At 39.3% G+C, this 13,526-nt stretch overlaps 1 protein-coding gene across 3 annotated transcripts in view; it reads right to left on the bottom strand.

Moving 5' to 3' along the window:
- The window catches only part of trappc9 (trafficking protein particle complex subunit 9), a 241,521-nt gene that overhangs the window by 89,156 nt on the left and 138,839 nt on the right, over positions 1–13,526 (bottom strand). For all 3 annotated transcript variants that reach the window (XM_085395522.1, XM_085395524.1, XM_085395523.1), the window contains one exon: positions 8,774–8,884. In XM_085395522.1, coding sequence (XP_085251648.1) covers positions 8,774–8,884 — 111 coding nt within the window. The remainder of the gene's footprint in view (positions 1–8,773; positions 8,885–13,526) is intronic.

The raw sequence follows: 13,526 nt of genomic DNA, 5'->3' as shown, positions 1-13,526 counted from the left end.
AGATCTCTGTGTTCCAACAGCTTAAGCATCCACAGACAGCAACAGAGCTAAAACGCCCCCTAGGGAACGTATCGTTTCAGGAAAATGTGAGAGGAGGAAAAAAGAAAATCTCTGTAGACGATGACAAAAAAAAAAAAAAAAAAAAAAAAGACAACAGGTTGTGGAGCAAATATACGTGTCAGTGGTCACATGTTCTTATGCTCTGTCCTCAGCAGATATAAGGTGCTTTTAATAGATGTGAAAGATAATGAGTATGTGTATTTTCTCAATGCTTTTCTAAAAAAGAAAAGAAAAAAATTATGATATAAAAACTCTGAGCTAGGACTGCTGGGGATGGGATAACTGACTGCAGATGTATTATGTGCTCTACTGCCATAAAAGTAGCACAAGAAGGGGGAAAGGTGGTCACCATGGAAACAAGCTTTGTTTAAAAAGCTCATGCAATGAGGCGTGTCTGCCCTTGTGCGCACCGATCCAGCAGAGCCAAAAGGCTCTGGAGGAGATGGCGAGAAATGAGAAAGTGCTGCAGTGAGCGCTAGCCACACGATCGACTACAGCTATTACGGAGCTGGCTCAGCACTCATAATGGTGGACGGCAGTGGAAACTAGTTAGCGCCAGGAGGTTGATTCTGTAATAAGATGTAAACCCCCCCAAAGGCCTATTTAAATCTCCAAGGAGACGCAGCTGTCTGCTGATGCAGAGTGGGTGTTGGAAGGTCCGAGAGCAACCTGCTGCTGGCAAGGAAAGAAACACCAGATGACTTTCAAGGCTCGGAGCATGCAAACTACTCAGCCCTCAGAAATGATGCTGATTTTAAAAATATCCACTGACTGATGTGAATACTACTCTCCCATAAGACAACAATAACAAAACCCAACAACATGACCGTATACTGATTGCAGATAATGATCAGAGCTGAGCAGTACAAAAACTGAGGCGTTTTATGAGGAGGAAATATTAAACATTTTTCCGCAGATGATTTTTCTGTGTGATTCCAAAAATAAGTCATTCTAACAAAAATTACTGTGGAGCCACTCCGGCTTCCTCCCACCGTCCAAAGACATGCAGTTAGTGGGGATAGGTTAATTGGAAAGTCTAATTTGCCCATAGGTGTGAATGGTTTTCTGTCTCTGTGTTAGCCCTGCGACAGACTGGCAACCTGTCCACGGTGTACCCTGCCTCTCGCTCTAAGACATGGACGGAAGGCATGAAGTCCCAAGGCTGCTCTTAAAATATTTAAATAAATACATAAATAAAAACCGTAATAATCTTAAATGTATCTGATTTAAAGTTGGCTGATTTCCCTTTAAGTCCATCTCCTTTTGCACCTCTGCACTGCTGTAACCACTTGCACTTTAATGCCCAACAGTTTGTCAGTGTGTTAAACGTGAAACATGAAAGACTAATGAGTAACGAGAAAACTCAAGAGTACACTTGATTGTTTCCTTGAATGTCCTCTTTCAGACACACTGTCGGGGCTGATTACAGTACACACTTACACATAAATGTACAAGGACAAAAAGACAATGATTGTGGATTTACTGTTGAAATCATGCTGCCTCAAGTGTGGATACTCTGGAGTCTTCTGCTGAAAAATGCAGACCCATCACTCATTACCATTGATGATCCATAACATGAAATTTGGATCTTGGTGCCAATGTCCAAGAGAAACAATCAAGATGTACACAAAGGTAAAGGCTTGAAGGGAAACTTGACACGCATAGTGCAGCTTTTAATATCCAGCATTTTTCCTAATATTTGAACCTTTGATTTGTAAACTCAAACCCACCTTCCAATTAGTGTAAGATTTGGGCACAGTGGCCTAAACTGTGGAATGAAAACTATTAAGAAAATCGGGAAGATATTGACGATGAGGTAAGAAGAATCACACGAAAAAGAGATGGTCACGGACCTCCTCCAATGGGTTACATTCATCCAGATGACAGCTATAGACAGAAGCCTCAGGGCTTCCGCTCTCCATTTCCAATAATTAGATACTGCTCCAACACGTGCATCAAACCCATCCTACACAAAACAATCAGTCACCAAACAAACTGACTGACTTGCAATAAAACCCACGTAATTACAGTGCTTAAGAACTCATCTTGGAAATGAAAATGACTTTTCAGTGTGACATGTTGGACAGTATTTCTTATTTTCTATTCATATTAACAACAATTTGCTTCATCTCATAATTTGCTCTATAGAATCTAAGAAATGTTGTATCCACCTGACAGCACAGAGGATCTCTCATTTTCCTCCTCAAAGACTACAGAGTAAGTGAAGGGCATGGTGCTAATTTACATGTCGTTTATGCAGAGCAGTGACCGTTAGTGTGTCGTCATTTTGGGGGGATTAGCTACCATGCAGTAATCACAGGATGAATTCATTAGTTCATCAAATCCATAATTAAAATAAACGGTGAAAAATACTAAAGAATGAAAGCTACATTTTACAGTGCCATTGTTCAAATGGCCGTAATTTCTGAGAATTTAAAAGTTAACAAACCGCTTTTGCGTTATATTTTGCAATGACAAATCCATTAATCACATTTAATAATTTAATCCATCAAAATTATCCACACTGACACCACAGAAGATGAAGAATGTGCAAAAATGAACAGATTTTTAGCGTTATACCTGCTTATGTTATTAGATAGCTGCTTTGTGAGTTTACAGTATGTGCTAGCAAACTACAAAAGGGCACCTAAATTAAAAAAAGAAAAAGAAAACAGACGTGTCAATTAAAATGTCCTTCCATTAAAATTTCACAGTCACCAACTAGAACTGTGCAGTTTAGCTAGCTTTACAGAGGCTTGTGCCAATTGCAGGACTAGCTATCCTAACGATGTAGGACTCACCAACAAGCTGTACAAGCATCTCACTTTCTATGGAGCTTTTCATAATTTGCCAGAGGTACTTCCAAACCTCTCAAATCTTCAATGATATCAAAAGCAACATATCCACAATTCAGCTTAGCAACATAACTCAGTGAAAGTGAGGGTGAGGCCGTTTACCGTTTACCCTCTGGAGAATAAGTTCGTTTGAAAAAAAGGACGACAACTACTGGTGCAGAGTGACACTGAAGTTTGAAAGTGACAGACCTGACCTATGTTTGGATCTTGATTGTTTAGCACCTTTAACTGCTGACAGCTGAGAATTTGCTCATAGTTTTACAGACTAAAAAGACAAGAAAAAACAAATAAAATCTATTGGAAAAGGTCAATGATAATTTTCAGTATCCTTCAATTCTTACAAGTTAGAAATTCAGTCTCAAATACCAACGTATAGGTCTGCATTTCAGTAGCAGTAACGGAGCTTGAAATTTGCATTTCACTGTATTCCAGAGCAGCATTCTATTTTCAGCACGATCCTGTAAAATCTCACACTTTGAATAGTTTTGAGAAAGAGCATATTACGCCAGGAAAATCTGCAAAAAAGAAGAAAGGACACACTATCGTTCCTCTGTTCTTCTCTGTTAAAAGCCAAAATGGGAGGAAATAATGGTTTGGATATCACTGTGGTGGGATCGCGTCAGTGTTTTGGAACCTTTTCAGGCTCCCAAACATCAAAGTGAGCATTCGCAGTGTGAGGTACTTCACTTTTCTCCCATTTGCCATTAAAGAAGACCATGAAGAGGATGAAGACCTTGTAAGACACGTCTGTGAATGATGTGAGAAGATGAAAGGAGCACTCAGTCTCTCACCCTCACAGGAAGAGATTACACATGTCACAAACTGAACTTCTCCAACACCGATAAGCTCTGTGTTTTCCTTTGACAGAAACTAAGTTATCGGATGTCATGTATCTGAAAATGCAGAAATGTGTATGAATATGGAAAAAGCTCAGTGTCTAGAAAAGTCTAAAAACTGCATTTCTCCTCTTCACTCAAGGCGGGGTTTTCATGACTTTTTATTTGCGTAGCTTTGAAAAGGCTCAATGTAAACAATTAAAAATCATAGCAGGAAAATACGGATGACTGACAGAGTCATTTCTGCAAACGTCAGATTGAAGCATTAGCTTCAGCAGTCCTGGATGAAGACTCCAGAAAACATCTTGTGCCTGACACCTCATTCATCATAGAACGGGACAGGGCCATCTGATGTCAACAGAGGATGGAGTTGGAAAGACGATCACAATATGGTTCAGCACAGTGGCCCTGTTTCTCACCGCATGCAAAATTCTACCCCACTCTGCATTAAGCATGCTCTGGGTATGTGAGAAAGGCATTTGCAAACAAGGAATGGGGGATGAGTGATGCTGGGGAGGCTATTCTCTACCTGGAAATAAGTGCATGCTGTGAAAAAATCAGCAGGCTGCTTCTGAACTGATTCCCTGATGAATTCAAATATCAGGCCTCAAGAGAAATATCTATGGGACGGATATGCTGATTGGTGGGGCCTAAGGCAATAGCTGTCTTTAAATGGAATGCCATTCAAAGGAGGAAAAGACGTGCAAGTCTATACATACATCAACACGTGAATGTTCGACGGAAAGCATGAAAAAGTGCTTGGGTAAATGGGGCTGGTGTATAAAGCGCTTTAAGTGCTCAGGCAGAGTAGAAAAGCACTACATACTAGCATTTGCTGCTACTTGATACTTGTTTGCCTCAGTGATTCACTGTCAGATTCTAAAGAGGCAGTGTTTTACAGAGCATTTGACTTCCATTTAAGGTCATATCTTTGGTTTTATGATTGCATCTGTGATGGAAGAAAGTGAAGTTCAGCAACTAAAGAAATTACATAGCAGCAACAGATGGCCTGACTTTAAACAGCAGAAGAAAATACAGTAAAACAAAGACTGATACGAGAAAATCAGCATCACAAACCTTAATTCAATAACAGTTATATTTCTGGTTTAAACTTTTCAACCCACCAAGTTTGGGTTGTATAGTTCGCTGTACTCAAAGCGGACCTGTCAGGATTCTCCTTAACTTGTTGACTGGCTTTTTGAAAGCAAGGATGGAACAACTGTAGAGAATTGTCAGCGTTCAGTTGTGGATTCTTTGTGTGCCATGTTTCTCTTTTACATTGTCTCAGTTACAAGTAGTTATGAATAACCACCGAGCACACGCATTTGGTGCTTCACACAGCCGCTCTGAGGTTTTAGTTGCTTATTTTCAAAGATAACTACACTATCTGAGAGGACCAGGGTCAAATCAATCATTGGTGTATGGATGCATGCATCTTTTATAAGTATAATAATTTCAGTCTAACATGTAAGTTCTACATTTTTTGTTCCACAGAGGGTGGTAAATGGAAAACCAGCATGGAAGTTTGGAACAGAAATCTCTTCCAAGAGACTGAAAAGGGTAAAATTGCATTTTCAATTAAATACATGTATTCAAAATATGGCATTATTCAAGTTAACAATTACTTGCAGAAAACCCTTGACATCAACACCTATAGGTAAATGTAAAATAATTGTTTTGGGTCTGTATAGTAATTGGAGCACCTGGAGAGCCAACAAAGTTCAAACATTGGTCTTTAAAGAAGAAAGAATGATGAAAATAACTATTGGGAAAGCCTTTAAATTGAGACGTAAATGTAACGAAACAGATCCTCCTGTGGTCATAAATGATAGCAACGGCTTGTTTGGAAGTCTTACCAGGAGAAAGCTTTTTTTTTTTTTTTTTTTTTGCAATGCCCTTCGGATAAAACCAAACAGCACATCAGCACAGACACTTCATACCAACTACGGATGGTGGTAGCGGGGTGGTGATTTGGGCTTGTTTTGCAGCCTTAGGACACGGGCACCTTACTGTGACTGAGCTGACCATGAACTCCGGTATCATGCAACAGAACAAGGATCTAAGCACAGCAGCAAATCTACAACAGAATGATTGAAAAAGAAAAGGATCAAGTTGCTGCAACGCGCCGGTCAAAGTCCAAACCTCAATTGATTAAAATGCTGTGTGGACTTGCAGATAAACACCCTCGAACCTCAATGAACTGAAGCAATGTTGTAAAGAAGTGTGGGCTAAAATGCCTCCACAATGATGTGATGGATTATCACACAGAAAATAATTACTTGAACTTATTGCTGGTAAAAGTGGTTCTTTAAACAACTGAATCTTTGGGTAAACTTGATCGTTAGCTGGACTGCACACAGCCCTATGAAAACAGTACCCATCAGTGTTACAATGAAAACCCACTACACTGCTGGTATTATAAAAATGCAATTTTCTTTTTCCTTTTAGAAATTTGAAGTTATCTCCTTCTAGACAATAATAGCCCAAAATTGTTGAACTTAACTAGTCATTTCTAACCAGGAAAGATTATTTGAAGAGCCGATTTCCACCCCCTAATTCGTCTCAGAAAATAACATCCCACCCCTGTAGAGAAGGGCCTATGAGTCACCAAACGGTGTACCTCCGCTCATGACCAAAGATTGCACTGGAGAGAGAGTGCCGACAGGAATCATAATTTGCCACTTTCCAGTGAAATGACAAGCTGAGAGAGACAGACACACAAGCGAGTGAGGCCGAGGTAAGCTGCAGGAGACGCTGATGATTTATGTGCACATGTGCTGGCATGTCTGAGTGGTATGGGTGGGGATGGAAGTAGGCAATTACAATTATTCTCTGACTTAGTAGATTTGTGTGCATTTATATTGTACTTTGTTACACTTTAAATTAATCGAACCATATTACAGAGGGAAGAAACACTTATCTATGCTTAAGGAATCAAAGCGATGTTCTTCTACACCAAGAGAGCCACAGAGCTCTTCGCTGTGTGTCTCAACATTGTCAAGGAAACAAAACAACAGCAGCAAAAAAAAAAACCTTTTAATATAAACAGTGGCTGGGACCACTGGATGGTCATAATTACTGTGACCATTGCAAGAACTTCAAGCTTGTTGCCTTTGAAATGGTTGTTTCAAAGACAGGGAGCGGGTCTGTGGCCACCCGTAGTCGGTTGCCATCCTTAAAGAGGCTTTGATCTGTCAAGATGGTGATAAAATGGCAATAACACAGTCAGCCTGCTATAAGTTTGTGACTGAATAGGGTAAAATAACATTTTTCTGAACTGGTGAAAATTGCAATTCTGTAGCCGTCTGTTTCAAATACACAGAATTTCACATCAACTAGAAAGTCATATTAGACTACTGTGAAAAAGCACCTCCTCCTTTCTGATTAACCTTTTTTTGCATATTTGTCACACTTGTATGTTTTAGATGATCAAAAACATTTTAATGTTAGATGATAATAACCTGAGCAAATACAAAACGTATCATTTTTTTGGAAAGCCAAGTTAAATTTCATTTGGCACACATAGGCCTGATTACTGCTACATGTGTTGAATGAAGAAATCGCTTAAACAGAACCTGTCAGACAAAGTGAAGTAACCTAAAAGATGTCAAAAAGAAACACATTGTGGCACAAAAGAAACTCAGGAACAGATATGAAAGAGAAACAAAGTGGTTGACATCTATGAGTCTGGAAAAGGTTATAGCGCCATTTCTAAGGCTTTGGGACTCCAGTGTGTCACGATGAGAGGCTTTATCCACAACTGAAAATGTAGTCAACCTTCCCAGGAGTAGACGGCCTAATTATCAATTACAAAATGAATCCAAGATCGTACTAATGACTCATCCAGGAGGTCACAAAAGAACCCAGAACAATATCTCAGCTTTCAGGATGGGGTTATCAAACATAAGGCCGGGATGGAGGGGCTAAAACATGTTGAACTTTTAACTTTTTCTAAATTTTACTGCTTGTCCTTCTACTGAAACTTCCACTAAAAAGTCTTCCTGTTTAGTTTGCTTTTTCACTTTCTACAATAGAAATGTCTTTAAAAAAAAGTGTGTCCAGAGTAAAATTATAGGACAGTCTGGGCAATGAGCTCCCAAGCACCTTTTCTGTAGTTTCACACATATGTTTCGTGCAATCGAGTCCCAGATTTCTTTCATTAAACAAAGAAACATTTCTTCATCGTGTACTAAAAGTAAGACGTGCTGTTGAAATTACATTTCTTTTTCTTATATTGAGAAAATAAGGATTTAAATGCTATTTACACTGAAAGAAAGGAAATTGTTACTAGTTCAGCCCACTTAAACTCAAAGTGTGCCCCCACTGTAAAATAAATAAAACACAGCACCACTACATTAAATAAAAGAGCTTTCCGAGGGAAAATGCACGTGTCAAGTTCTGCTTTACCTTTCCTATATTTAAGGATAAGCTATGCAGTTCAATAACAAATAAACACTCAAAGCAATCATCGATTGACGTTATTACCTACACACGTCTCATACTTTCTGGCATAACCGAGGCAGATTGTAACTGAGCTACATACATCATAATATACAGACGACTTAATGGTACATCCAAGACTTTCTCAGGTTTATATCAGAATCAGAAGTCCAGGCGCAGCGCAACAATATTTTGCAATTACACCTACAAGTCAGTGTGTTTATATATAACAACTCACAAATAGCTGAACAAATCCATTAAAGACATGTTCATACCCACAGATCATGGCCATAAGCAAATACACGCAGCTATAAGAAAGACGAAAAAGAAACACCTATATTAACATTTAAACACTCGCCCTGCAGAGTTCTAGTCAAGTAGCTGGAAGGCAGGACGTCAATTCATAACTTTGATTTTTGCTCTAGGCAGTAACTAACAGTGAAGTGAACCAGCTCTGAAAGACCTAAAATATTGCCTGAATGCCTCAGGTGAAAGAAAAGAGCCAAATAAACTTGAGAAATTGTTTTGTTTTGACTCACTGAAAATATCTGTATGTTTGTAAAAGTCAAACCTTCCACTCACCTCTGGCATTCGCTGGCGTGGAGAACCAGGTCCTGATTGTTCTTGGCCCTGACAGTGAGTTCGTGCTCTGTTGGGTTGAAGATGTCGAGCAGTAGATGACAATGGCGGGTGCTGTGGACACAGAAACAAGAAGTGACTGTATATTCTGCACCATGCTGCCGTCAGCAGTTTTAGCATTTAAGAAACGCTGCAAATGTTAGGAAGAGGTCCCAGGAGGGTGCTGGAAAAACTCTACTATAACGCCATCCTCACAGAAACATCGAAAAATCAACTTATATTATAGTTTGCATCTAAATATCATGGCACACGTATTATATTATATTATCTCCAGTATAATATTATCTAATAATCCCGAGTTATACATGTCCAGCTATTTATAAATCAATACTTGGTATATATTATCTACTTCTGCATAATGCTTATATATCTAATACGATACCATTTCCTTCCTGTGTTGTTTTATGGTCTACTGATGGTTTTTGTATCTTTATTCTATATTCAAAGTGAAGGAGGTACTCTTAGTATGTCAGTTGTTCAATTGCTCTCATCATTTTCTCCTCATCTGTCATCTGTATTATTTTTCATTACTCCTGTTGTTTTATTTTTTGTAGATTTGTTGTTTTTAAATGTGCTTATAAATGAATTGACTTAGTTTTGCATTATCTATATGGTTCTGTTGCTCGTGTGTTTGGTAGTTTAAGCTGCACCTAGAATGAGATATGCTGCATAAACAAAGTCTTGCTTTTTTCCATTTTGCACAGGTTTACATAATTCACACTCACAAATGCTAAACTTAAAGCTCATCATCTGTGTGCTGCAGTCAGTCTGTAACCTGTGCATACAACGGTTTGCTTATTCATATAGGAGTTCATTATTTTCTAAATTAAATTACCTTCTAAAAATACAGGCCAACATACATGGGCCGACCAAAAGCGCGACATCAAGAGAAGACACGGTGTGAAGTACTCATCACTCCTTGTCACAACATCAAAGGTGGCGGTGCTTTCATCAGGCCCACAGGTCTAGCTGGAGCAGATCATCTCCACATAATACCGCGCCTGCTTTTCTCATGCAGATCATAAGAGGGCCAATTTGTGATTTAGATCAAGTCAGGAGAGATGATGCTGGATTTTCAAAGAGTTAATTTTAACCCCTAAGTAGGTGTTATTTTTTTTCCCTCCATAATGACAGATAAAAGGAAGGACTGTCGCAAAACAGAAGCACACTGACCAGTGCAGCGAGTATATGGTTACATAAACAAGCAGTTTATAGACGTACAGCAACAATGTGACAGAACTTCACGGCTTTACGGTATTATATCTATTATTTGGACTCTTTACATTATAGCGCCAGATATTTGCTTTAAAATCAATATTTACCACATTATTGGTTGATCACGATAAACCATGATAAATGAGTCAAACCTGTAAAAAATTACAGCTAGGACCTACAATTCATTGCCGACATTTTACTTTGTAAACAAACAAACTGTGTTCAAACAGTGAACACAGAAACTATAACTAGGAACAACAGAACTGACACCAGTGTTGTAAAATTTTGTGAAGTCCATTGTTCCATCATCCCTCACATTCACCCTCCTCCCACCGAGCTCTTTGCCTCTTAAATCTCACGGTTAATGGAGGCTTTAGTCGAGCTTTCCCTAGTCCCTAATAAACTGACGTGGCAATTAAAGGAGCATATTTTTAAGGCCTATCCCGGTTCCTTTAATTGTCTAGTTGTCTTCGTTGTCAGATGTGATTAACAGGCAGAAAGGGGGAGGTGCTGATTTATCAGCCATCCTGTTCAGCGAAGGAGATCAATCAGGCATCGAGTTAAGAACGCAAGCCTCATTGCTCATGTGCTAAGCACCAGGTAGAGTGACAGAACAGACGGCAATGGAGGCGCACACGATGTGAAGTCACACATTTTTGTAGGCGTTAAAAGACTAAAGGATGAAATGATTCTGCGCAGCGGTTGGACGACTTCATTCAAGATCTGTCGCCGCAACAACTGCCCGAACGCCTGTAGACGAAAGCTAAAGATTATGCTTTTGAACTAGTGGGAACTGAGTCATAACACTGAATCATTTTGATAAGTATTCTGAGCTACTACGCTGGGCACAGAGATCTAAGCTGAATAAATAATTCAAATCCGCCAATAGGGTTTCAAACTATTTGTCTCCATTTCAGTCAGTGAATTTTTACATTCCTCTTTGAAAGCAGAGAGGGAGCAAAATTATCCCCAGCGTTTCAAAGTGAACGCACATCCAACCTGCTTCTTTGTTCGTGGTGTACAAAGCAAATCATTCACTAATGAAACAGGAGTACTGCTGCCTTACATACATTTAATATAACTCACAACTATAGATTGCTTGCTTTAGTTGTGGAGCAACACCCTAAAGTTTTGAAGGTGGCAGGGATTCGTTTCATCCTACTACCAACAGATTTCCATGCATATGTGATGACACCTGCAAAAACAGCAGATCATTTTCAGTGCACCTGGTGCTGTGCCAAAGAACAGAGTACAGTGAGTTAATGACTGTCACTGCCTATTCCCGAGAACCCCACAACACTAACAAATGAACCACGAGGTCAGTATTCTACTCATTTGAAGAGGACCCTGTTGCAGAAGAGTAATTCTCCCAGTCTGCCACATATTTCTTTGAAACCACGACCACAAAAAGCAAGACTATGCAAACTCTGTAGGTACAAAAAGGACAACAACTGTTGTTTTATGCTCTGTTTTTCTTGTGTTCTTGGACTCTGCTGGAAATGCTTTAAAATATTTGGCTTTGCATGAACCTCAGTTCAAAGCTAGGTCATGCTGGCTTTGTAAAGCAAACAAATATAGTTAAACGACAGCATATAATATATAGTTAATGTGTACCATTTTCTGTGGACACATCCTACTTTGCAACTGTATATTTTTATCCTCGGACTGCACTAGAGTAGCTTTGCATGACTCTCACTTCAAAATAATCTTTATTTATGGGCCTCGGTGCTGCTACTTCCCTTAAAGACAACTTTCCTCTGATTAGTTTCCCCTCACAAAAAGGTTTGAACAACACACGAGGTGATCTCCCTCCCAGAGCCGTGAAAGTCATAAAGAAAATCCCCCGACTGACATCACACAGAAAGACAAATTGGGGGGGGGGGAAGGAGAGTCTGAGACAGAGTGGTTAGAAAAAGCTCAGTCTGAAGCCTGACCTTTTAACCCACAGGGATTACTTTGTATCTGACTTTGTTATTTGAAGTTTTACGTGTCAAAAAATGAGAAAGTATAATGGGTCGACTTTTTAAAAAAAACTATTCAATCAAAGTGTTTGTCATTTTGATGTGATTGGGGACATTGTTGAGGCAAGATAGCAGGGTGGTAAAAATAACACTGCGAGAACCAAAAACGCAAAGATCGTGAGAGCTGGGCCCACACCTCAGTCAGTTCTGCAAATTGCAATCAATACGTGCTGATTTTGCAGACCTAGTCTGACACAAAAACGTGACATACTCCCTGCACACTAAATGTAATGGCGACTGAAGGGGTATTTTTAGCTACAGCAGCCAGCAATAAGGGACAGCTGACTCCATGTTTATGTCCACATTTAACCACTGAGATTATTAAACACACAATGAATATTTGTTATACACTAAATGTCTTGTCAGCATTTGGACAATGTCCATAAAGAATTAAAATCAAAGCCCAAACAATCCTTTGCCAAAAAAACAGTCAACAGAAAACACACTAAAGAAGAATTAGAATATCATGAAAAAGGTCTTTTTTTTGTACTTGGTGCTAATTAAGCACATGCAGCCACAATCAAAAGAAAGGCTGTTGATTTGAAAGCTGTCCAGATGACAGTCATCACAGCTTGCCTCCTCTCCTCAAGAAGGGTAAGACGCTGAAAAGGCTGGATGTTCACAGAGTACAGCATAGACCACATTAAAAAAGGCGTTGATGGTAAAGGAACAATCTGGTAGGACAAACTGAATCTTTGCCTTTTGTCTTGTCTTCCTCCCATCACCCTCTGACTCGTCCATGCACTCAGTGTTGCGATTGGCATTTGGCATAGAGAAAAGATTTTAGACACTATTTCTTATGTGCACAATGAACTTTTCCACGTGGCTTCTGTCCTGTCATGGCTGCCTCACCATGAACCTGGCTCTGCCGGAGGCAGAGCGGGTCGTCTGATTGTTGGGGTTTTCTCTCTAATATTGTAGGGACTTACAATATAAAGCACTTGAAGCAACTTCTGTCGTGTGGCACTATATAAATACAACTGTATTGAAATTAAGCCCACTATTAAAGCAACTGGGATTGCAATAACACCTCAGCTGTGCCATAAACCGACTGCCTCCATGTCCTGCTGCTTGTTGCAGTAACTCGTGGTGAAAGAGGCCCAACCAAGGGGGTTTAAACCCTTTTTTGATTGGTCCTAGCAAATATTCTAAAATTTTGAGACAATGGATTTTAGATTTTCATAAGATACAAATCATAATCATCAAAATGACAACAAAAAGGCTGAAAACAAATATGAAACTTAACTTTTTCACGATGTTCTCAGTTTTAGAGATATACTCGTATTTTAATTTTTTAACAGTATCTCCACATGGAAATAGATTTTATCTCTCCGAGTTTTACTTCACCTCTCCTTGACATTTTTCATTCACTCCAAAATAATTTTCACATTAAAATTTCGACATGATACCCAGTGAGGGCTGATGTCAAAACTTTTTCACAGCCCTACTGTTTACCAGAA

This window comes from Rhamphochromis longiceps, linkage group LG22 (genome assembly GCF_057381845.1).
Source record: "Rhamphochromis longiceps isolate RC_006_pf linkage group LG22, R_longiceps_female_GT1.1, whole genome shotgun sequence".
Lineage (NCBI taxonomy): Eukaryota > Metazoa > Chordata > Actinopteri > Cichliformes > Cichlidae > Rhamphochromis > Rhamphochromis longiceps.
This window is presented reverse-complemented; position numbering and strand designations above follow the sequence as displayed.